This window comes from Podarcis erhardii (assembly GCF_964252035.2).
Source record: "Podarcis erhardii genome assembly, chromosome: 8".
NCBI classification, from domain to species: domain Eukaryota; kingdom Metazoa; phylum Chordata; class Lepidosauria; order Squamata; family Lacertidae; genus Podarcis; species Podarcis erhardii.
Window position 1 is genome coordinate 70,118,967 of NC_138499.1, and position 24,426 is coordinate 70,143,392.

General features: G+C 44.1%; 1 protein-coding gene and 2 long non-coding RNA genes across 5 annotated transcripts; 2 read left to right on the forward strand and 1 right to left on the reverse strand.

Moving 5' to 3' along the window:
- On the forward strand, window positions 1–9,900 carry LOC309348149. The gene is made up of 3 exons (XR_014159237.1): window positions 1–56; window positions 2,653–2,809; window positions 9,776–9,900. It is a non-coding gene; the product is annotated as an uncharacterized lncRNA (long non-coding RNA).
- MC4R (melanocortin 4 receptor) lies at window positions 9,235–21,664 on the reverse strand. Of its 3 annotated transcripts, none has more exons than XM_081873152.1 (7): window positions 21,555–21,664; window positions 20,983–21,143; window positions 20,420–20,803; window positions 19,871–19,975; window positions 18,940–19,526; window positions 11,909–12,077; window positions 9,235–11,347 (listed from the first exon to the last, which is right to left on the reverse strand). In XM_081873152.1, exon 7 carries the CDS (start codon window positions 10,965–10,967, stop codon window positions 9,966–9,968), a length of 1,002 nt encoding a protein of 333 aa, XP_081729278.1. In that variant the 5' UTR covers window positions 10,968–11,347; window positions 11,909–12,077; window positions 18,940–19,526; window positions 19,871–19,975; window positions 20,420–20,803; window positions 20,983–21,143; window positions 21,555–21,664; the 3' UTR covers window positions 9,235–9,965. The 3 variants fall into 3 exon arrangements, with proteins under 3 accessions (XP_081729278.1, XP_081729279.1, XP_081729280.1); XM_081873153.1 differs by having other exon boundaries at window positions 20,983–21,175; window positions 21,555–21,645; XM_081873154.1 differs by lacking the exons at window positions 20,420–20,803; window positions 20,983–21,143 and having other exon boundaries at window positions 21,555–21,614.
- On the forward strand, window positions 21,601–24,038 carry LOC309348159. Its single transcript, XR_014159248.1, has 2 exons — window positions 21,601–21,672; window positions 23,491–24,038. It is a non-coding gene; the product is annotated as an uncharacterized lncRNA (long non-coding RNA).
- Window positions 24,039–24,426: the final 388 nt, after the last annotated feature.

Below are 24,426 nucleotides of genomic sequence, written 5' to 3' on the forward strand. Positions count from 1 at the left end.
TAGTGACCTTCGCTCAGTCACTACATTAGAAGATGGTGTCCAAAAGACTCCTGGAGGTAAGTGGATGTTGCTGTGTCCAGTGGACTTAATTCTAGAATGTAGATTAATGACATCACCAAGTTTGGCAAAGAGCTATCCAAAGTCAAAGGGCTGAGCTCTGTGCAAGTTTTTGGAAGGGGAGAATGAATGCTGTAAAGAAAAATTTAGTGTACTATACTGCAGTCGATTGAATATTATTTTGAACAGAGCACTTCCTTCTGCTATATGCATATGTGAATCTGGGAGAGGGTTCATTTATATTTCTACATTCTGGATATCAGTTTTGTGCTATAGTTTGAAAGGGAAAGGGAAAAACAGAAGAAGAAAATATAGCTTGAGCGGCTGGACCAGTGGAGGGGAAGGAGGTGCTGGATGAAGCTGGTCTTTCCACAGAGCTGATGCAGGGAGCCCTGCTGCCCACCTGTCCACAGAGTCCATTGGAGGTGAGGGCTGCTCCCTGGTGCAGGTGAGGGAGTGAGAGGAGGCCGGCGGAGGTCTACATCTGGAGGAAAGGGGGATGAGAAACAGCACCATCGGCTCTGCTTTAGACTGGCCAGCTCCCTCAAACCTCCTCTCCCACAATTGTCATCTGGCAGCAGCCATTTCATTAGGCTGCCTCAGTGGGAGAGTTTTCTTTTCCTCAGCCCTCCTTGCCTTCTTTCCTCGTGTTGTATTTCTGTTTTTTTAGCTTTTTTATTACAATATAAGCCTGCGAATAGGGAGTATCTTGCTCTTGATTTCATGTAAGCCTCTCTGGGCTTACATATCATATCCCAGTGTACATATCAGCATATCTAGAAATACGTCAGAGAAATCTGCTTTCCAAATATGACATCCCTGCCTGAGGGCCTCACCCGTTCCCCAGTCTCTGAACTTCCTGTTCCTTTGCTCTATTTTCTCATGAACAGGGTATTGATGAAGACAAAATCTCTGAAATCTTCCTTTTGCTTTTCAAAGGCCCGCTTATGGGGGTGGAGCTTGGAGTCTCTGAAGGAAGGGAGGCAAAAGAAGCTGCTGGGGACTTCCAGAGAATTGAGGGATCACAACTGTGGGTGTGAGAAGGCAGCCATTTCCCTTCTGACACAAGCAGCCCTGTTTCAGTTCTACTATTCACTGAGAAGTGGGCAATGAATACTGTAAACAAACAGAATGGTATAAAATCCTTAAAATAATCAAAACAATTAGGCCACGTGACACGTCAAACTTTTCTTACAGAGAAGCTGTTGCTTATAACAAACCTTTTTTTTTTTTTTTAACAAAACTGCCATTCCTCTCTCCCCTCAGCATCCCAACCACACACTCTACAGTGTCAGATGCAGCTGATGTTGCTCCCGAAGGCTTCAGCGAGGAGAAGCTGAGTGCTGAACTGACGGCCATCATTGTGACAATGACGAGTCGGAAGAAGCTGGTCTGAAGGAAAGCTCTGCAAGATCTTTCTGACCTCCTGCAGAAGATGCAGGAAAGTGTGAGTTCTTGAAGGGAATCATTGCAACCATGCAGGGATGTCAAAGCCTTCAGGCTGCCCCTTCCAGGCCCACCCTGCAAGGTGTCCAAGGGACAATCAGGTATCAAAGCACGTAAGTGATCTAGAGAACAGTGTTGGGTATACTACAGTGTTTCCTTGCAGTTGGCTGGATCAGCTGAGAGGTGCCAATGGCAAGCCTTGTTTTCGGCTGCACTCAAGAGCTCATAGCTGGGAAGAAGGTTGTGGCACCCGGGTCTTGCTTGCAGGCTACTCCTAGGCATCTAGTCAGATCACGATGAAAACAGAAGGGAGGACCAGCCTCTGGACTGAGCCAACAAGGTACTTTTAGGCTGCTGTCTACACAGCTCAGGTGTAAGCTATCTGAAAGAGTGTATTCCTCAGTCTGCTCCAGAGGCATCAATGAAGCCTTGAAGCCGAATCACTGCCTTGGGTCTTGCTGGAACCCACCTCTCTTCCCTCAGGGCTCAGGAGGGGAGGCCCTTTGTGAGGGCAATGGGCCCATTGAGGCAGGCTCAGTAAACACACACACACACACACACACACACACACACACACACACACACTCACCTGGAACCTATAGTATAACGTGGTTGCAACTGAGCCCCTCAGGTGAGCCTGTGCATTTGCCTGGCACTGCCTGCTGCCTGTGGGCCCTAGAGAAGCCCCCCAGGGGGATCTGAGAGGGGCTTGAGCCCCACAGTCCCCCTGAAGTTGGGCACAAAGGGCTACAGGGTCAGTTGATCCATCTCTGTCCAAGTACAGCTGTGGGTGGGGAAGGTCTGCTTGGCCCCAGCAGGACAGAACTTGCCTGTGGACATATCTCAAGCTTTTCCTTGGGCACTGCGAAGTGTGCCTTGTTCTGCCACATCCCTTGCATTGGGTGTCTTGCCTTTTTGAGTTTCCATACCTGAGGACAGGACTTGTCTCACCTTTAAAAATAATAACCAGTCATATGCTTTAGGAGACAACATCTGTCTGGAAAGCAGGATAACAACAACAACAACAACAACAACAACAACAACAACAACAACAACAATAATAATAATAATAATAATATGGTACATTTAAAAGAATATATATACCACCACCCTTGAATTGCATGGAATTAACATTGTTCTAACAACTAGGCCACACTGACTCTCCTAGAACCTTGGCATGGTGGCCGTGCATTCCATGTCATTAACGGCTGTTGCCTAGCAACGGAGCTTGTGACTGTTTGAACTGAGGTCCCTGCATCCTCAGCATCTCGAGGTTGGCTCTAGTGACCTTCACTTGGCTCAGATGGTAACTTTACGGGAAATCTTCTGACAATACTCACTGCCCTAGGGTTGGTAGCTGTTAGACGGGGTGTTCCATTGTTTAGGATCCTCATTGAATTAAAAAGAAATAGCAGCAAAACAGTGTACTTGTGTAGTAAGATAAATTAATCACACCAGTGCCGTTTGGAAATTAAAGATTGAGGAATTGATTTACCTGCAGAAAACAGTCTGGTTCCAGTCTGTCCTTGGAATTTTCATTAAATCACATTTAATGAATATTTGCAACCTGCTGTATCTCTAAGGGAATAGTTTTTCATTCAAAAGCTGCTTACCTTCAGAAACAGGGCACCAACTTCCAACAGGTAGGTTCATTGTACAGGCAGCTTCCCTGTAGAATTGTCCATTGAATCTATCATATTTTTGAATCTGTTATAAATGTTAAATGAAATTATACAGGTAGCCAGAAAGATACATGGTTTTCCAGTTCTGGAGCAAAAAATATATATCCCTGCTGTCAAAAAGAAATGTTGATAATATTAATCCTAATTTTAAATATATTATTGGATCCATGAGGCAGCGGTGGGGCAAAAAAAGGGAAGGCTTAACTTTGAAACCTATAGAACAATTAATCCAATTTGTTTGTTTTCAAAAATGTCTAGATATCACCATGTCATGGTGGTGAACTGCATAGAATCAACAGCAAAATTACTTGCATAAATAGAGGACAGAATGTAAAGCAATGGATCAGGTTAACTTAGCTGAATCTGGAACTCTTCAAAACATTGGGGGAAGGGGATATTTCATCCAAAAGGGTGTTAATTTAATTACAGTGGATTCTGTCCACAGAGGATTCAGCTTATTCAAGCCCTTAGACTAGGGAGAGTGAGAAAAACTGCAGGGAGAAAATACAAATAACCAGACTATGGAATTTCTCCAACTTCATCTCAGAGGACTCTGGCAACTAAACTGGAAGCCAGATAAGATGAACCACAAAAGTCATTATATTAACAAAGCTGGAGATTAAAATTGACATAAACAATCAGAATCGTTTTCAGAAAATAATGTATTGTTTACATTTTTTCTCTCTCCCCCTCCCCTTCTTGGGGGGAAATGGAGTCATCCCATTAAGTATTTGACACTCTGCAGTGTTTGTTATGCTACTCCTTTCATGGTTTTTTACCTAGGAGGAGATGTGGAAACAATCCCTGTGGATGCAGAATAACCTTGTGTAATGTGACAATTGTTCCTTCCAAGCATACTTTAATTAGAAATATAATCCAAACTAAACACAGATTAAAAACCATGCTCCACAACTATCAGGATTCATATACTCCCATTTCACCCTATCCTTGATAATATGTTTTTGTACATCATGGAGGTAGGGGGGACATTTTAAAAGGCTCTAATCTGTATGGAAAGACAATTCATTCTTAGCTGATTTATGCAACTGTAACTGGTCTGCTTATGGGACGCGGGTGGCGCTGTGGGTAAAACCTCAGTGCCTAGGACTTGCTGATCGTAAGGTCGGCGGTTCGAATCCCCGCGGCGGGGTGAGCTCCCGTCGTTCGGTCCCAGCTCCTGCCCACCTAGCAATTTGAAAGCACCCCTAAGTGCAAGTAGATAAATAGGTACCGCTTTATAGTAGGAAGGTAAACGGCGTTTCCGTGTGCGGCACTGGTGCTGGCTCGCCAGTTGCAGCTTCGTCACGCTGGCCACGTGACCCGGAAGTGTCTTCAGACGGCGCCGGCTCCCGGCCTCTTGAGCGAGATGAGTGCGCAACCCTAGAGTCGGTCACGACTGGCCCTGATGGGCAGGGGTACCTTTACCTTTAACTGGTCTGCTGCCCCTGTCCAAGGTGCTGACCCTGTGGCTGGCTTGTTCAATAATGTAATTAAAATGGTTTCTGCTCTACTAGCTTCCAGAAGAGGTGCTGGGGCACACCATAGCATCAAAGACAAACATTTAAAGCCTGTAGCCAACTTTATGTTTGCCCAAGGGATTGTGCGCATGCTGTGTCTTATTTGTTTTTTTACGAGCAAGAGATCCCCAGCACTGTTCAAGTTTCTAAGGGCAGAGCAAGATGTGATGCGGATAACAAGTCAACACTGAAAATAGCAAACCCACGTCCAGTTCCACTTTCTCTCCCTCTAATGTTTAGTAAGAGTAATGAGTGCCATGTAGCAATGGAGGAGACAATCAGTTCAGTACACAGTAAAAGCTAAATCAATCAAATTTGCTCTTTCCAAAACGATACGCGAACAGGAACAAAGCTATCCGTTGATGCTTGCATTTATTCTACTTTTGAAAATTGCACATAAAAATGAAGCTATTGGTGAATGTAACATTTTAAAAGACACTGCCTTTCAAATGAAAATGTGCATTAGTCACAACTGCATATAAAAATGTGTTTATCGGGAGAAATTCACACTGAAATGACGATTAGCATACGAGGATTTTTTTAAAAAATGCAAATGGCTGCAAAATGTGGAGAACTGAATGGATGATTGGAAAAATGAGAAATGGAGAGGACCAGAATGGACAGATCCAGATCTAGCGCCATGATATTGCAGCTTTTGGGAGTTTGTGACCAAGAGCTCGCGAGCAGGCCTCACAAACAGGGGCATTTGCAAGGATTGCTGGATGGGGCTTGTCTTGCTATGCTGCCTAGTAGTTAGAGCAAGCAAGGAGTTCTTTTGGATCTCAGCAGATGGAGGATTAGCAGACAGTTAGATGATGAAGAAAATGGTTTATTGACTAATAATAATAATAATAATAATAATAATAATAACAACAACTTTTTTATTTATAGCCCACCCATCTGACTGGGTTTCCACAGCCACTCTGGGAGGCTCCCAACAGATTAAAAACAGAATCAAACAGTAAAAACTTCCCTAAACAGGGCTGCCTTCAGATGTCTTCTAAAAGTCAGATAGTTGTTTATTTCCTTGACATCTGATGGGAAGGCGTTCCACAGGGCAGGCGCCACTACTGAGAAGGGCTCTGCCTGGTTCTCTGCAACCTCACTTCTCACAGTGAGGGAACCGCCAGAAGGCCCTTGGAGCTGGACCTCAGTGTCCAGGCTGAACGATGGAGGTGGAGACGCTCCTTCAGGTATATTTAGACAATAAGACAGTATGAGATATGACTGCTAGACTGCTTCTTCTAACAAGTGGCACTTAAGATACAAGATGAAAAGGGTATTAGGGAGATAATTGCAAAGGCCAAGTTCATGATTTCCACTGCTGTGGAGTCCCCAGGAGCAGCAGAGCCTTCGCTCAGTTGATGGGACCAACTTCCGATGTTTACTGGTAGAACCTGAACATGAAGACCGACTCAGCTTCTGAAGTTAGGAGCTTGTATAGCCCTCGCACGGGCCTGATGCCAGGCTATGCAGGCATTCTACATTATGTGAACCTTCCTCCCTACTTGGGAGTGAACGCATGTGCTGGCCTTATCTATGATCAATTAGGGTTCATGACATCAGCTGTCCCTCGGGTTGAGCCAAGCACAGTACACGCAGGGCTGGATTTAGGTTTGACGAGGCCCTAAGCTACTGAAGGTAATGGGGCCTTTTATATAGCAGGCGAGGTCCATTACTTAAATCATAGGAGCCTACACAACACAAATTACTGTTGCTGTATGTAGGTTTTATTTTATTTGTTTTTTATCTTATATTTTGGAAATGTACATCTGGGTTTTTTTTCCCTTTGAATTTTTTTGAGGCCCCCAACGAGAGTGGGGCCCTAAGCTATAGCTTGTTTAGCTTATACGTAAATCCGGCACTGAGTTCACATCTCGGGCATGTTAACTTGTCAAGCTAGGCAGGCCAAATTCTCATTAAGTACCGAAGTGATCGCCAAGCCCTTATCATATATAGTTCTAATTACCATATTTTTTGCTCTGTAAGACTCACTTTTTCCCTCCTAAAAAGTAAGGGGAAATGTGTGTGCGTCTTATGGTGTGAATGCAGGCTGCGCAGCTATCCCAGAAGCCAGAACAGCAAGAGGGATCGCTGCTTTCGCTGCGCAGCAATCCCTCTTGTTGTTCTGGCTTCTGAGATTCAGAATATTTTTTTTCTTGTTTTCCTCCTCCAAAAACTAGGTGCGTCTGATGGTCTGGTGTGTCTTACAGACCGAAAATACTGTATATTGACAGATATATAGCGGCATCTAGCACCAGTTCCTCATTGTAAGTTGGCTATATGATGATGAGGCCCTCATTATATGGATAAATATATAAAAATGTAAAGCTATAATAAACACTGAAACCAGGAAGCATCACCTACTGGCCATATCTGGTCTGGCATTACAAGGGTGTCTGTTGGCTCCTAACCTGCTCCGACAGCCCAGATCTGGGGTTAGGATTGCAGTCTTGATTTCTCCCTCTCATTTCCTGAAACCTCCAGATGAGATAATGCTGAAACACACTTTCTGAGCAGCAGTTGCACTTGCTTCAAAATAAGGCTCTTTTGTATGAATGTCTGTGCCACGTCACAAAGAGCACTTGGTTGCTGAGTGAATTGTCATATTTGAACAAAGCATAAATCAAAGGAGGGGAGGGAATGACGAAAACCTCAAATCTTGCTTTTCATTCTTTGTGTGAGTTCAGAAAATATCTGTCTGCCCCATTGTCGCAGCTGAAACTATCTCAGATATCCTGTAATTAAAGGCATCATATCACAGTGACCCAGCTTAGCTGAGTCATAGTTTGGGGGATCCAAAATGCTCTTTTATAGATTTAATGGGAACACTCCTTGTACTTTTCCAGGGCTAGACACTTGCTTTGAAAATAATTGTGGTGCTCATTGCAGTGCATGTTCCTTCAACCACTTACAGGCGTGTTAATTCCAGCTTTAATTGGTCATAAAGCGTTTTATTTTATAGGCGTCAAAATTTGTGAGAGAGGGAGGAAAAAAACCACCCATGCAGAAATTACTGTGATGGGGGAATAAAGGACTCAGGATTAGTGAAGTAGAAAAGCTAAAAAATAGCCAATATATTTCACATCTGGCAACCCATGGACCCCTTTGGTTTCAGACAGTACATGGGTAGACAAATCTAAAAAGCCTGGGACACAAATTTTCATGGCCCTCTTGTGGCTATGGTGGCTCATTTACCAGAAGTAATGTATTTAGCATTAGCTCTGCAAGTGTATACAGTGGTACCTCTGGTTACGTACTTAATTCGTTCTGGAGGTCTGTTCTTAACCTGAAACTGTTCTTAACCTGAGTTACCACTTTAGCTAATGGGGCCTCCCGTTGCCGCCGTGCCGCCACCACACGATTTCTGTTCTCATCCTGAAGCAAAGTTCTTAACCCAAGGTACTATTTCTGGGTTAGCGGAGTCTGTAACCTGAAGCATCTGTAACCTGAAGCGTCTGTAACCCGAGGTACCACTGTACTCGCTTTTGGCCAAACCAAGCCTCTTAGAGCAAAATGTACCTCAGGAGGCTTAGTTTGGTCAGAATCAAGTACAGTGGTACCTTGGAAGTCGAATGGAATCCGTTCTGGAAGTCCGTTCGACTTCCAAAACATTCGGAAACCAAGGCACGGCTTCCTGCAGGAAGCTCCTGCAGCCAATCGGAAGCCGTGGAAGTCTCGTTGGATGTTCAGGTTCCAAAGAACGTTCGCAAACCAGAACACTCACTTCCGGGTTTATGGCGTTTGGGGGCAAAACGTTCGACTTGCAAGGTGTCTGGGATCCAAGGTACGACTGTATACATTTTCAGAGTTGTTTTTACATTGGATCTGCCCAGTTTTGTAGACGCTACATTTCCCTTGCTCCCCTTGGCAGCATACTGACAAGGAAGGGGCACTAAGCCCTCAGGCCTCTTAGAGTATTAAAAAGGACCTAGGACTTTAAGCCTTGACCAGGAGTGCTACAAGCCCCCCCCCCCATGTCCTTTGCAGGGCTTTGGCACCTGAGACGTAGAGTAACATGCCATCTCTCAGGACTGTGTGTCTGCCTGTCCAGTCATCACATGCAGGTGCAACAGCACCACAGGGGCTAGCCTGGAGCATCACCAGTGTCAGGATGTTTGTGCCATGACAAAGTGGGTTCTGGGGAGATGGTACAGGACTGGTGCTCTCCACAATGTCTCTAGGCTGCTGCACAGTTGCAAAGGGCAAAGTCCCTTCCTTCCTCTTGGTCTTTTCACTCAAAGTCTTTGCTCGCTTTTCCTTCAGCACCCTCTCAACAATGTGGCAGCTGCAGTGAGCAAAGTTTTCCTCGGAGGCCAGATCTGACCCCTTAGGACTGCTGCTAAACATCTAGTTTGGAGCTAGCCTGATCCAACATTTAATGCAGAGTGCTTTTATCCCTTCCTTTCTTTATGTAATTTTAAACATGCTTTTAAATGATTTGTTTGTTAAATTTATATACCACCCTTCATTCGACAATCACAGGGCATCTGACGACATACATTTTAAGCTGTGTGACTTTAATTGCTCGATTCTGTGTTTAAGGTGTGCTTTAATTCTGTATTCCACCTTGAGCAAACATGTTTAAGTAAATTAAGCAAGTAAATAAATACAAACGACATTTCTTATTATCACAATCCTATATGAACACTTTCAGGGAAACAAAACATTGCTCATAACACCATCTACAGCATAATTTACAGTCCCCTCCAAAAAATCCAATTTCAGTGCCCCCAATGGTTGCTAGTTCTATCTAACTTTAGCTAGATTGATGCCATTAAACGATGCCTCTTTAATATACAGTTGAGCTCAGTGTGGAATAAAAACAGAGCCCTGTAACAACGCCCACTAGTATTTAATTAAAATTAGCAACATGGGTGTGAGGCATTAAACCAGCTCCAGCTCTTGAACAAATGCAGTGTAATGGAGGAAGTCTAAGAACACGCTGTGTGCATTTTATATCTGCACAGTTACGTGCATTTATAAGGCAATTGTTTCTTTGCAATCCTCATCATCCATTTATTGGTGTCTGGCAGTTTCAAAAATAAGTTGACATTGTTCCTTTAATTGCAGTCTGTCGGAACATTTCCAATCACCACCACTGCTTTGACATTGAAATAATTGCACTTGAAGCATGACAAGCGAGAAGGAGGAAAGATGCAACTAATAACTACAGGAGGAAGAGGTTCGTTGTTATGGATGTAGCCAAGACAGCCTTAAAAGTGGCAAATGTGTGTCTGTGTGGTAGCGGAGCCACATCCACTCAGTATTTGCCAGAGAAATCGCAGAGCTCTCTCAAGCTGCAGCAGCACATGATCTCCTTGAAGGTTTTCCTCAGCTCTTGACTCCGGAATGCGTAGATAAGAGGGTCGATAATGGAGTTGCACATGATAAGGATGAGGTACAGGTTAAAGTGGGACATGAAACAGATGCAGTAAGGGTTGTGAGGGCAGGAGATGTAGAAGAGCAAGTGAAGGAAGAGCGGAGCCCAGCACACAACAAACACGCCAATCAAGATGGTCAGGGTGATGGCCCCCTTCATATTGGCGCCCTGACGTATCGGGCCGCTGCCGGGAAGAATGGCAATCTTCTTAATGTGCAGCCGGGCCAGCAGGAACATGTGGACGTAGAGAGAAGCCATGAGGACCAGCATGGTGAAGAACATGGTGATGAGGCAAATGATGACGGCGCTGCTGTCGGAGTAAATGATGAACAGAATGCCTGAGATGGTGCAAGCAGCCCAGATGCAGGTGATGATGATGAACACACGCTTCACAGTCATGATGTTGTGATACTGGAGAGCGTAGAAGATGGTGAAATACCTGTCCACAGCAATGGAGAGCAGGCTGCAGATGGAGGCCAGCAAAGAGCTGCAGATGACCGAGTCAATGATGTTGTCGATGCTGACGGTGAAGCCTTGCGCGTCTGCGTCGGTGTTGTTCAGCAGGGTGATGACGATGGTCTCCGACCCGTTGGAGACGCTTACCAGCATGTCGGCCACCGCCAAGCTGCAGATGAAGAAATACATCGGCGAATGCAAGTTCTTGTTCTTGGCAATGGCCACAATCACCAGCACATTCTCCAGCAAGCTGACAAAGCCAAGCATGACGAACACTTCGGGCGAGACGAAAAGTTGCTCGTAGCAGCCTTCCGAAGAGTAAGCCTTCCCCAGGGATCGATTCGTGCCTCCTCCGCCACGTAGTCCGTAGCTGCGATTCCACAAGCCGAGAGGTTCGTGAACTCCATAGTGCTGTGTGAAGTTCATCGCACAAAGCGCCGGTCCCAAATCAAGTGGTGGCTTGTCAGTTTGCTGCTTGATAATGAAATCCACCTGTCACTGGTTTCCCCTCTTTGAATAGTTCTTTGGGGTTTTTCACTGGCTGGGGAGCTGCAGAACTGGTCGAATGCCGCTTCCAAAGAGTGGGATGGTGTACAGCAGCAGGAAACCAGACTCTGATAGACAAGGTAAAGCTGCAGTGTTTTGCAATTATTGCTGGCTTATCCAACTCTGCAATCGCCTGTTGTACCCGCTGGGAATGATGTAGCTGAATGCTGCCTCCCTCTCAAGGAAGCCGGGAGCGTCAAGAATTACTTTTCTGTTGTTCTCTGTAAAAGCACAAGGCTAGAGTGCTCTAGTCCCTGCTACTGAGAGAGAGAGAGATACATAATTGAAAACCATAACTACTACTCAGCCTTCTGTGCAATGCCTGCCTGCCTGCTGCTACTGCTTCTTATACTGTATTGGGGGGGAAAGGTAGTAAGAGACATGCCCCTCCTCTGATTTACTGATCAGCCAATAGAGAGAAAGGGATGTGTGCAGGCTGGACATGCTGAATACATTTCAGGATTTTACACAGCTTCTGATGTTGCGCTGCTCCCCAAAGCTACGGGAGACGTCAGAGAAGCACAGCAAAATTCATTTGCTGCCTTTGATTTTTGTTGAGATTTTATAACAGTATCAGCATCATTCTCCATGGGATGTGGAAATTAAGTTCTAAGAATATACATGATGTTACAAGTTAGGGCTTTGTATTATGATTATTCAATGATGCTGCTGTTCTGTTTGAATTTACTTTGTTTTGATTAGGAATGCCAGGATCAGACAAAGCTTTTAGTACAAGAAGTAATGACTCCGGAATACATTAGCCTTTGATCCCCCCCCCATCATGTTCCCAGAGTTAGTTCAGTTGTACTGCATTCAAGTACCTGTATTCAGAATTCTCTTTTCAAATATGCTATATAGCTCTGTTCACTCGCTGACAGTCTGCCATGGTTCTCTGAAGAGTGGGAATGACAAACCGTTTAAGTAGGAGCTGTAGAGATGCCCTTATTGCTTTTCTTCTTCTCCTCCTTTTGCCTTGAGACATAATAGCACCTTGGGGGGGGGGGAGGAACTGGAATCATGATGTTTGAAATAAGTGATCTGCATTATGGTCAAGTGAAATGTAGAACATAGTTGTATTCTGTATCACAGAGGTTGGGGAGCTGTGTGGTTCCCCCAGTTATTATGGGACTCCCATCAGCCCAAGCCAGCATGGACAATGGTTAAGGATGATGGGAAATGTCTCAACAGGAAGTGATCTGACCATGACAAGGGCCTGATGTCAATATCCCCCACATTGAAATCATCTTCTTCCTGCCAAGTGGAGAAAACAAGGTCCAGAGTGTGGCTTGCTACATGTTTGGGCCAATAACATATTGGAACAGCCCCATGGTTGTCATGGCAGCCCTAAAGTCCCGAGCCACCCCAGAGCCAGTTGCCTCGGCATGTACGTTGAAGTCCCCCAGAACCAGCAGTCTGGGAGTCCTCAACACCACCGCTGAGACCGGCTCTGTCAGCTCAGGCAGGGAGACTGCCGGGCAGCGAGGCAGGATGTAAACCAGCAGAATCTCCCATTTGTCCTGTGCTAGGAACAGACGCTGTGGATTCCCGTTGCACACACCTGGACAGAGAGCCCGAGGAGAGAAGAGAGGGGAATCTCTATAGACCACAGCAACACCCCCTCCCTGACCTCTAAGTCTGGTCTGATGCTGCACCGAGTACCCAAGTGGGCACAACTGGGTCAGACCAACTCCACCCTGCTCACCCACTCAGTGATTCAGACCAGATTGGCCTCCTCATCCACAGTCAGATCATGGATGATGGAGGTCTTACTCAGTCGACCTAGCACTCAGCAACAGCAGCCACAGACCCGAGGGCTGGCTGATAGGGCTGTGGGGATGTTTAGGGATGCGGGGGAGGATATATTGTCTAAGATATCCTATCTGAACTTGTCTTTACAAGTTCAACAAAATCAGCAGAGTTAACATTCCCTTTTTTTAAACACATGCACAGCAGGTAGCTTGCTCAGACTCATTAGAGTCTCTGTAAATATTTCCTAATAAAAAAATTCCTTCCAGTAGCACCTTAAAGACCAACTAAGTTAGTTCTTGGTATGAGCTTTCGTGTGCATGCACACTTCTTCAGATACACTGAAACAGAAGTCACCAGACCCTTCTATATAGTGAGAAGGTGGGGAGGGGTATTACTCAGAAGGGTGGTGGGATTGGGTGATTGGCAGATAGCTGTGATGAGCCTGTTGACGGCTCTTAACGACTGCAATAGGTCTTGCAGAAAAAAGCAAGGGGTGAGAAGGTGAAAAATGGCTTTGTCATGTATAATGAGATAAGAATCCAATGTCTTTGTTCAGACCAGGTCTCTCCATGGTTTTGAGTTTGGTAATAAGTTGCAATTCAGCAGCTTCTCTTTCCAGTCTATTTCTGAAATTCCTTTGTAATAGAACAGCTACTTTGAGATCTTGTATAGAATGTCCTGGGAGATTGGAGTGTTCTCCTACTGGTTTCTCTGTCTTTTCCTGGTATTTTCCCCATTTAATCCCTGGTATTTCCTGGTTTAATCCCTGGTATTTCCCCGTTTAATCCCTGGTATTTCCTGGTATTTTCCCCGTTTAATCCCTCCTAAAATAAGACACTACACAGTCTTCCGTAAAGTAATCATCTGTTCACACAAAGGTTCCCAGAAGGCAGACTTAAAAGGTTAGAACATAGTTTAAATGTGGCGACTATCGCCTTATGGGAGAAAGCCCCCCTTTTCTTCTCTTGGCCTGGAGCCAAGGGTGCATCTTAGTAGTGCTATTGTTAAGATGGTGTCGATAGAGACAAGAGAGACAAGATGGTCACCAGCCTGTGGTTCTGGATCATTACTTCAGGAGAGGCCACGCCCATCTCAAGTTACACATAGGAAGTTTCGTCTCAGTCCTGGAAAGCAGGAAGTTCTGGCTGGAGGACTGAGACAACCTTCATGTCTACTCTAGCAATGTTGTGTTTGACTGCACCTGATTCTTACATTCCACAAGGGCAACCTCAATTCCCCAGGTAGGAGGAGGGGCTGGCCCACGACAGTCACTAACTGCCCTTTACCCAGCCTGCCCCACTTCCCCACACCACCTCCGACCCTGAACCACTGTGATTGGCCCCTCCTGCTCTCCCCAGTTCCTCTGCTCCCAGACACATCTCCCCTCCCTCAATAAAAAACAACAGCAAAACAAAAACAACAGCAAACCTTACGTATTAAAAACAGTTAACCCCCTAAACCCTTGGCAACGTATGCAAGCTTGCCTTTATTTATTGCCTTTTGGCCAAGGCACCTGCTTCTTGCAGACATACATTATTAAAACTGGTAAATAGCTACACGTAGAAAAAAGAGAGGGACAAGTGTAAAATCATATGTTCACATTTGCAGAGAATATTTGTAAAGATGTACCATTCCTGCTTGATTTACTTTTGCGGAAGGCATGCTTTTGTTCCCTGGAATCCAGTTTTTGGGTTGTCTTTTTAATTCATCTGTGTTAAAAGCTGTTTTATTTTTCACCTTGACTGTTAATTTCAGCCTGTCTATCACCTAACAAACGAAGCAGATGTGAAAAAAGAAAAGAAAAAAAGGATACACCACATCAAATGTATGCAATTATTTCAGCCGCTCTTCACAAGAATGAGCAAAATAAACTGAATGTGTGGCCTTTTTTCTATTTTGTTCTTTTGCATTACATAACTTTCTATAATCTATGCTTATAAGGAACGAGAAAATGGCAGTAAAATGTCAAGGTCACCAAATGTCACCTCTTAATCCTGTCAAATCTGCTCACAGAATCAACAAATTGTACAATAGATTGTTGTCTGTATATAATAGCTGGTATTCCATAGAATCACCAAGTTGGAAGGGACCCAGAGGGTCATCAAGGCCAACCCCCTGCAATTCAGGAATCCTGCCCATAGTCATCTCTGGGTGGGCTCAAACTATCAATCTTCTGGTTAACTGCCGGCAGCACTGGTCCATTGCACCACAGAGGCCCAGGCTGTTTCAACCTTTTTTCTCAGCCTAAAAGGGCTTGTCCACAACAGACAGCCAGTGTGGTGTAGTGGTTAGGAGTGATAGACTTGTAATCTGGTGAACCAGGTTCACGTCCCCACTCCTCCACATGCAGCTGCTGGGTGACCTTGGGCTAGTCACACTTCTCTGAAGTCTCTCAGCCTCACTCACCTCACAGAGTGTTTGTTGTGGGGGAGGAAGGGAAAGGAGAATGTTAGCCGCTTTGAGACTCCTTCGGGTAGTGATAAAGCGGGATATCAAATCCAAACTCTTCAGAGCAAAATATGAATCCGGACTGGCCTGTCTCCCCAGCCCAGTGTTGTCCCAGACCTTTTCCCTTTCAAATGCGGACTTTTTCAATCCTTGTAAAATCTGAAATGGCCAGGATAAAAAAGAAACAGGCACAGATCTGCACTTAAAGGTCCAAGATAAGACCAGGATGGGGTCCATATTTTGCTTCAGTGTTACAAACAGGATAGGAAAGTATTTAGAAGCTCATAGGCAAGCAGAAACTTCTCAGCCTCAGTTCTGCATTTGCAGAAGTTGCAATCTCGTTCATACTCGTTCATACTCTGAAGTGGAACTTGGGGTAACCACTAGGCCTCCTTTGCAGGGGTGGACATCTCAGCTTAATGAACTACGAACCCCAAAATCTGGGATCCCCTCCAAACTGGTGCCATAGTTTTTGCAATCGTTTTGCAGTAAAAACACTGTGTTTTGCAGCACCCCACAGAGTAACGAGTAGCAAAAATCCTGCATTTTGCCCTGCCCCACAAATGGAGCAATCACCCCCAAAACCCAACACCATCTGATTCACTCCAAAAACCACCCAGGATTTTAAACAACAGGACCTGAATGAATTAGAGAAGTTTGCCAACCCACCCAAAAAGACTCAAGACGAGAATGATGGGTAACAGTTTATATTTATAAACAGCTATAAAACCTGCAATCAGAATAATTAAAGCACATTACAGGGGGCCTTTTGTCAGAGTTTCACTTCCCCCATCGTTGAAGCAGGTTTTTTTAGCTAGAACAGAGGACACTCGAATTATCTCCATATGGGATAGATCCACATGTATAAACTTTGTAACTAAGTCTGCCTTCAGGGATCCAACTGTGAACTGGTGATGTGAGTAAACTTCTTTTTACAGTGGTACCTTGGGTTAAGAACTTAATTCGTTCTGGAGGTCCATTCTTAACCTGAAACTGTTCTTGACCTGAGGTACCACTTTAGCTAATGGGGCCTCCTGCTGCCGCCGCACGATTTCTGTTCTCATCCTGAAGCAAAGTTCTTAACCCGAGGTACTATTTCTGGATTAGCAGAGTCTGTAACCTGAAGCGTCTGTAACCCGAGGTACCACTGTATTGACTTTAAATAAGATTGTCGTGTGCTTACTCTTTTAAGAGGGATATAAGGGAACTTACCAGGAATCTAATAGTGAGAGGCTTACACAAGCCTGCAACCAGCTATCCGCTGTGCATTTAAAAGGGGAATGTGATCGGAAATAAGTATCTCTTAAAAGGTGCAGTGAGGACATCTTATATTCTGAACACACTTGGTTGCTTTCTAAAACAATCCCCGAGCAAGATTTGTGTGTAAACTCAAGTGTCACAAATTCTTTGGAGCTTTCGCCTGCCAGAAACGGTTCTTTTTATCCTTATCCACTTATTTATTTCCCCTTTAAAATATTAATCTCTACTTGACACTCAGAGAGCTATCTTCGTGTTGGCAATAGCCGGCTTTGAAAATTAATCGTCCTCTTAAAGTCGGCAGATGTTTACAGGAGATTGGTAAAGGTTAAATTGCTCTGTGGAGTTCGGGTTGGGAAACCGGTGATTGTAGCATATTCATCTTGATTTTGTAGTTTGGATAAGAACCGGGGGAAAGAGGGCATGTGGCAACCCTATTTAAAGCAATTCAGTTTTCAAGAGAGGGTTTTCGTAACTTGCTTTTCATTAGATTCATAACTTGGGCTTTCTCTGGCTAACTTGTTATATTGCTTCCCCTTTGTTGTGGATGTCAATTTCCATCTGCACAACTCGAATAAATACAAATGATAGGCTCTTTCTTGGGATTCTTTTTCTTCGCCTTGAAGCCATATGCTCTGCTGTTTTTCTCCTCCATCTCTCCCCAGCCCACCTCAGGCGGTGAGCTCTGTGTATCGATTTGAGAGGCTGCTGTTAACCCCAGGAGAGAAACTCAAGTGCAAAAGCAAACAGTTCAGAACCTCGGGCTTCTTTACCCTTTTGAAACACACACTCCTTTCTTTTCTCCCCTATTTCAAAAAATGTATGCTTCCAGCCCTGTTGGGAGTCCAGTGTTATTGGAACACAGCAGCGTCTTTCAAGACTTTTTTAAAAAAACACATATTTTCAGGGTTTTTTATATTAACATTATTTCCATACACTGCAAATAATTTTCATATATACAGTACTGGGATTATACAAACCCCTCGGACTTCCCCCGTCCCCCCAGTTTCCATATTTTACCCTCTTTTCTTGCATAAAGGTAAAGGTACCCCTGACCATTAGGTCCAGTTGTGGACGACTCTGGGATTGCGTGCTCATTTCACTCTATAGGCCGAGGGAGCTGGTGTTTGTCCGCAGACAGCTTCCGGGTCATGTGGCCAGCATGACTAAGTCGCTTCTGGCGAACCAGAAAAGCACACGGAAACGCTGTTTACCTTCCCGCCACCTATTTATCTACTTGCACTTTTTAGTGTGCTTTCAAACTGCTAGGTGGGCAGGAGCTGGGGCCAAACAACGGGATGGGGTGTGGATTCGAACTGCTAACCTTCCGATCGGCAAGCTATAGGGTCTGTGGTTTAGACCACAGCGCCACCCGTGTCTCCCTTTTCTTGCATATAATTATATTTATCCATTCTATTTCATCTCCTTATTTACTACTTTAGTTCATTTTACTTCATAAATGTTATCAGTCCTGCTAATGTTTCTTCACAATAAACTCAGACTAAAAGCTTACATACGATGCTCCACCCTTGCCCTTAATCAGATCCTGACCAAGCAGATGTTTCGACATACTGCAATTGTTTTTAATCAACACTTTTCAAACCAATGCTTTCTTTTAAAAACCAATGCTTTTCACTTTTGCATTTCTGCATTTCCTACCTTCCCACAATATTTTATGTAATTGCAATTTTATTATTTTATTTTCAAATTGCCTAGTAATGAAGACTGGATATGGATTCATTTTTAAAAACCTTTTTAACCCCACCCTCTAGTAGCTACAGGCCTAAAATAACTTCTTTTCACAATCAATTACCCCCCTTGTGCACACTAAACTGGGGAGGAAGCTGAACTGAACCTAAGTGGTACTTATGCATCTAAATAAACATGCAGTGATCAGGCCTGACTGAAACTGGCTGATGCCTTGGAACTGAACTGATTTTCACAGAATCACTTAATTGTAGAGCTGGAAAGGACCACAAGGGTCATCTCATCCAACCCCCTTCAATGATTTGATTTGGGGTAGGGGGTCAAATTATTAAGCTTGGTGGCTTTTTTATTTTTATGGATTTTAAAATAAAAAAATGACACACACACCCTTGCCATACATCCGGGTTTTTGCTGGACGTTTTGCCGATTCAGCAGAAATCTGCCCAGATGCCATTGTGCTGCCCGAATCCTGGTAGTGTCCAGGAAAATCCAGACATATGGAAGTCCTATTCTATATCCTCACGGCAGCCATGTGAGCAAGGTTAGGCTGAGAGTTGGTGGCTGACTAATGCAGGAATGAGTTCAAAATGTGACGCTGCATATGCTCAAAAAATATGTCATCGTTGATCAACGTTAGCAAACTGTCTTTTGTGTAAAATAGTGGAATGCAGCAATGAAGACTCTTATCTACCTTTCATGGTTGGCTCCACCCTGGCTCTGAACACTTGGATCTCTCCGTGTACTGATCCAAGTTTCTTTCTGCCTACTCACCTTAAAGATGTATGTGGGTTGCAAAGAGTGATCCCATGTAAACTCGGGGGCATTAGGAGCAAAGATTTTACTATGGCTCAGCGATAGATCCCTTCTCTTATACTCCTACAGTCAATCAGCCACGAGTGATCGGTTTATTCATCATTCATTTATTGCAAATTCATTATTCACAGCTCAACAGCTCTCAAAGGGTGTTCCCACAAGAGAAAAATGTGATAGAATACAAAAAACTACAAGCCCTAAAAAACAATCCCTACAAACTCTGAAAACAGTAACTATTAACAGGAACAACTAAATCAACAAATTGTGGTCCCTCCATCGCTGCTACACAACACTTGGATTCAGCCTGGAGATTCATATCTCGTCTCATGTTGCAGCTAAGTTGTGGCTACAGGTGATGGCTTTATGGAAAGTGAGTGGTCTTGGGTCATTCTCTGCTTTAATGGTTTGGAGGTTACCTCCTCTGAATCTATGGTGTGGGTCAGACAGCTCCGGAGAGACAATGACCTGCAGTAGAGATGAGAAAAGGAAAAGTCACACGCCTTTTGCGTTGCCAAAAATGCACACCAGATAATGGGTACAACATGGAAGCAGAAGCAAGCCAAAGTAAGGATGTCATGAGACGGCCTTCTTGCAACTCAGGTGGAGTGAGACGCTCATCTCCAATCTCATCCCAGAGGACATCACTGGGACCTGCAACCTAGTAGGCATTGGGTTGAAAGGCAACATTAAGGAAGAGGATAGGAAATGCCACCTGAATTTTCCTGGGACCACGTTAGTTGAGAGCCTCTTGGAGCTAGAAAGAGGAACGTTGGGTTTTCCAAATTAATAAATACATGTGAGAGATGTACCTTCAGATTGAGGAGTCTGGCCTCCTTTGTCAGCAGTGAACAGGTCTTGCTGGCTGCCTGATTCCTGCCATTCATGTTTTCAATGGAAATATTACTTCTCGGTTCCTGTGAGAGGGAGAACCAGTTCAGAATCAGATTTTTTTTTAAAAAAAACCATGAAATTTAAAAATCACATATTAAAAGGCAGCCTATGGAAATGCTGCCCGGCCACTGATTGATGTGCCACTGGGGAATATTCCCTCCCACAAAATAAAGAAAATGGAAGTATTTGCAGCATTCAGCACAATCTTTTTTTTTTAAGAGGAGCAGAATGCTGGACAGCAGAGGAATTGTGATGGAGTCTCATTTGGAGACAGAGTGATTGACAGGCAGTTGAAGCGCGCCTGTCGGAATGCTGGTTTTGAGCCTAATTTAGGCCGGAGGATTGGAGAAAGGATGCTGTGGGTGCCAGAAAAGGCCTCTGCAGGTACAGGTGAGCCCAAAGGTGCCACACTGACGCTCAGTGTTGGACTTCCACTTCAAAAGCAGCGAGGAAGGTAGCGGCAATACCTTTTCTCCGACAGCCTTGATGCTTTTGAGGGCTGACTTGTTCTCAGGTTCCGTCGGAAGAAAAGGAATGGCATATTGGCTGCTCAACCACCAAAGGGTGGGCGGCTGTTGCAGACCGTAGCTCCAAACACCTTTCCCCCCTAGGAGCAACGCCTGGGGTTAGGCGGTTAGCCGTTGGGGAACTCCTAGGCTGGCAACAGAGGAAAGCTTGCCAACTCTTTATCCTCGCCAACTCTTTATCCTGCATCCTGTCCAACCTACACCAGGAATCAATAAAGTTGTGGCCAGTTTTTTAAAGACTTCTAATTGTCCTGTCCAGTAGGTTTGACTTCTTGCTCCCAGCGAGCAGGGGTTCACTGCGAGCGGGTCCACAATGGAAAGTCCCTGTCGATGAAACAATGGGAAAGGGCAGAAGTAAAAAAAGAGAGAAATGATTGTCTCCCTTCTTTGAAAGAGGTGCCATGGAAGTCTCCTCGAAGGAGAGATCGACTTCCTTCTTAACCCATTAGCCAGGTTCTCACTGGCCTCGGAACAATTCCCCGCCAGTACGGATCTTTGCTCACCTGAAGAATAAGAGCGAGTCCCATCCGTCCTCAGAACACAGGGTTGGTCAAAAAAACACGAGGATTTTCCACTCCTCCGTCTTCCAGGCCAGCAGAAGGACTTTACACCAAGAACATCTTTCTCAAAAGGCCCTGGAAACTTGCAGATGCCTTGCTTTGAACTGCTCCACAAAGGAAAAGATGAGGCACTTTGCTTGAAGCATAATAATAATCAGCTTTATAAGGCTAATCTTTTAATAATAATAATAATAATAATAATAATAATAATAATAATAATAGGTTGCCTTATACCTGCAGGTCTCAGGATGGTTCACAACATAAAACCACTATATAAAATATAAAAACACACCATATAAAAACACATCATACATAATAAAACAAAACCAACCCATGATTGGAGAGGGAATGTCCTCCGTGGTGCTAAATCTTCATGGATAGTGGCAGAATCACAGTGGCTTTCTGCATCTCTTCCCCTCCCTCTCTTACCAGCACAACAACTGCCTAATGCTTTAACTCTGACTGACAAAGTAACCCCCTAAGAAAATGGCTCGCTAACTCAATAACTCTCTCACCTTATTCCCCTCTTGCCCAAGATGTCTGGCAAGTCACCCAGCAAGGGGACGTGTCACAATGGAGCACATGTCGCAGTGACTTTAGCAACCTTCCTCAACAATGCACTCTGGCAACTGGGTGGAATCTAAACACATATTAAAAAAACACAACGTTGTGAAAATGTTTTTTTTTTTAAGTGTATTTTTTTGAGGGAAATACATTGAATTTGCCATAGCTCACCATCGCCATCTACTGTCACAGTTGTGCACTGCACTTTACAACAGCTTTTATTTGAAGCTGGCTAAGAGTTGGCCACGACTGGACCTAATGGTTGGGGTCTGAAGGAGGAGAAAGAAACCATTACGTATTGCCACGAACCGCCCTGAGATCTTTGGGTGAAGGGCAGTACTGTATACAAATTAAATGAAGAATAACTGTAATAAAATAATCATTGGTTTTAATATTTCCAGACATGGCTTGGGTGGAGTAAATTTATTTTCACCAGTCTGGGAATCAACAGGGTCGGGTTGGCTGGAGGTTCAAATCAGTGAAGAATGGGGAGTTGTGAGACGGCTGGGAATGCTGGCTGATGTTGGAGATGTGAGGCAAAGAGCAGAAAAAGCCGAGGGGAAGGAAAGCTGTGGCCTGAATATTAAGTTATCCTTCCCAGTGAGAAGACTATACTGGTGAAAGTCAGAAAAGGGGAGTTGGTGGCTGGGTTAGGCCAAGAAGCTGCCCTATGTGAGGCCATACTGGAAAAAGAGGTCAGAAAAGCAGGGGGGCGGGGGTTACGATCAGTCAGAAATACAGCTGGTGGAGCTTTCGGGTCAGAAATGAATTGCACCTAGTACTTAAAACTGGGTGGGACTAAATTTGGCTGGGGCAGAGATTTGGAAAAATTGTCCTGAAGTAAAATCCATTTAGGCTGAATCTACACACATCAAAAAAATGCTGTGAAAATGCTTTTTAAAAATACATTTTTTAAAATACATTGAATTTCACACAGCACCGAAGCTAAATATGAGTATTCCCTTATGTACAAAATATCCCTTTAATAAACAATCCTGGTTATGGCACTGTGGTCTAAACCACAAGAGCCTAGGGTTTGCCGATCAGAAGGTTGGCGGTTCGAATCCCCGCGATGGGGTGAGCTCCTGTTGCCAGGTCCCTGCTCCTGCCAACCTAGCAGTTCGAAAGCACCCCTAAGTGCAAGTAGATAAATAGGTACCGCTTTATAGCGGGAAGGTAAACGGCGTTTCTGTGTGCGGCGCTGGTGCTGGCTCGCCAGATGCCGCTTAGTCACGCTGGCCACATGACCTGGAAGCTGTATGCCAGCTCCCTCGGCCTATAGAGCGAGATGAGCGCTGCAACCCCAGAGTCGGCCATGACTGGATCTAATGGTCAGGGGGTACCTTTACCTCCAGGGTTGGTGTCAATCTCATACCTAAGCCTAGGGTGCCAAGCCACTAGGAATTTTGAAAAGCATGCCAAGGGAAGAAATGTCAATGGGAAACAGTCGTGTTGAGGAACTTAAGTTACAGTGGGACCGAACAACAGGAGCTCACTCTGTCGCAGGGATTCAAACCGCCGACCTTCTGATCGGCAAGCCCAAGAGGCTCAGTGGTTTAGACCACAGGGGATTTTCAATTTGCTAGTATGTTTTACACAGATTAAACTGCTGCAGACTAACTGTCATAGAATCATAGAGTTGGAAGAGACCACAAGGGCCACAAGTGCACAGCAGTACAACACAACATACCTGCTGCCATCACAGTTAAGACTGTTCAACTAACGGTAAGTGCAGAGTTGCCATATTTCAAAAAGTAAAAACCAGGAAACCACCGAAATTGTTGAAACCGCAAAGTTGTGGAGTTTCCCCACCCCCACCCAAATAAAAAAGTGATTCAGATTCCCAATGCCTTTTATAACACAATTGCATATATGTCTATTCAGAAGTTCAATGGGACTTACAGCCTTTCCTGTGTTGTTGAAGCGAATTTTACAGATGGCCTGGAATACAGCCATGCTGAGAAATACTGGACAAAATGTCAGGAATTTTGAATATGCAGAAAATCAGTGCAAGTGCATTAAGGCACTCCCTTAATTGAGGGTCACTTTCAAATCAGCTAAATGGAGTTTGTGCTTCTCACACCTTCCCATCAATGCCTAAATTTCTTACAAACTTATTTCTAACTGCCATAATTGCCTAAACAAAAGCTTGAGCATTGCTACTGCTGTTATAAGGAAAGCTCATGGAAACTGAGATTTGATGCAATAAGAGAGCCAACAAGTGTTTGCAATACACCTTTTTCATTACAGCTGCCTCACTGCAATCAGCCCTCACACAACTCTGAAGAATTCAATTTATAGCTATTTTCTTCCAGTAATAAGCAAACAATACTCTTCAAATAGACATCCGAGGTGTACAAACGAAAGCAAGGGAGAAGAGCTATTGTTTAGGGTTTTTTATTGCTGTCAGGGTGGATAAAAATCAATGATTTTTTTTTTAAAAAAAACAATTTTTTAAATTTGTCAGGGATTTTATTTTATTTAAATCGGATTTTTAAAATAAAATGCTTTTGGAGGAAAAATCTTTCTAAAGATAAGTTTTCTATTTAAGTTACATTATAGTCCAAAGGCTATTCATCAGGATATAAGGATTTGTTTTAAGTTTTTTATTTGTGCTAAAACTCAAGTCAAAGTTTTGTTTTTGTTTTATAAAAATTAGCAACATTAGTTAACAAACATATGCTATTATGTTATTGTTTTAGTTAAATAGTTTAAATTCTTATTGAGGAAATGATTATTTTTCTCCTTCCAATAAAAAACAGCAGAAAAGTTGTCCAAATATAGTTAACTTATTAAACCTCACAATAATTTCATAATTATCTG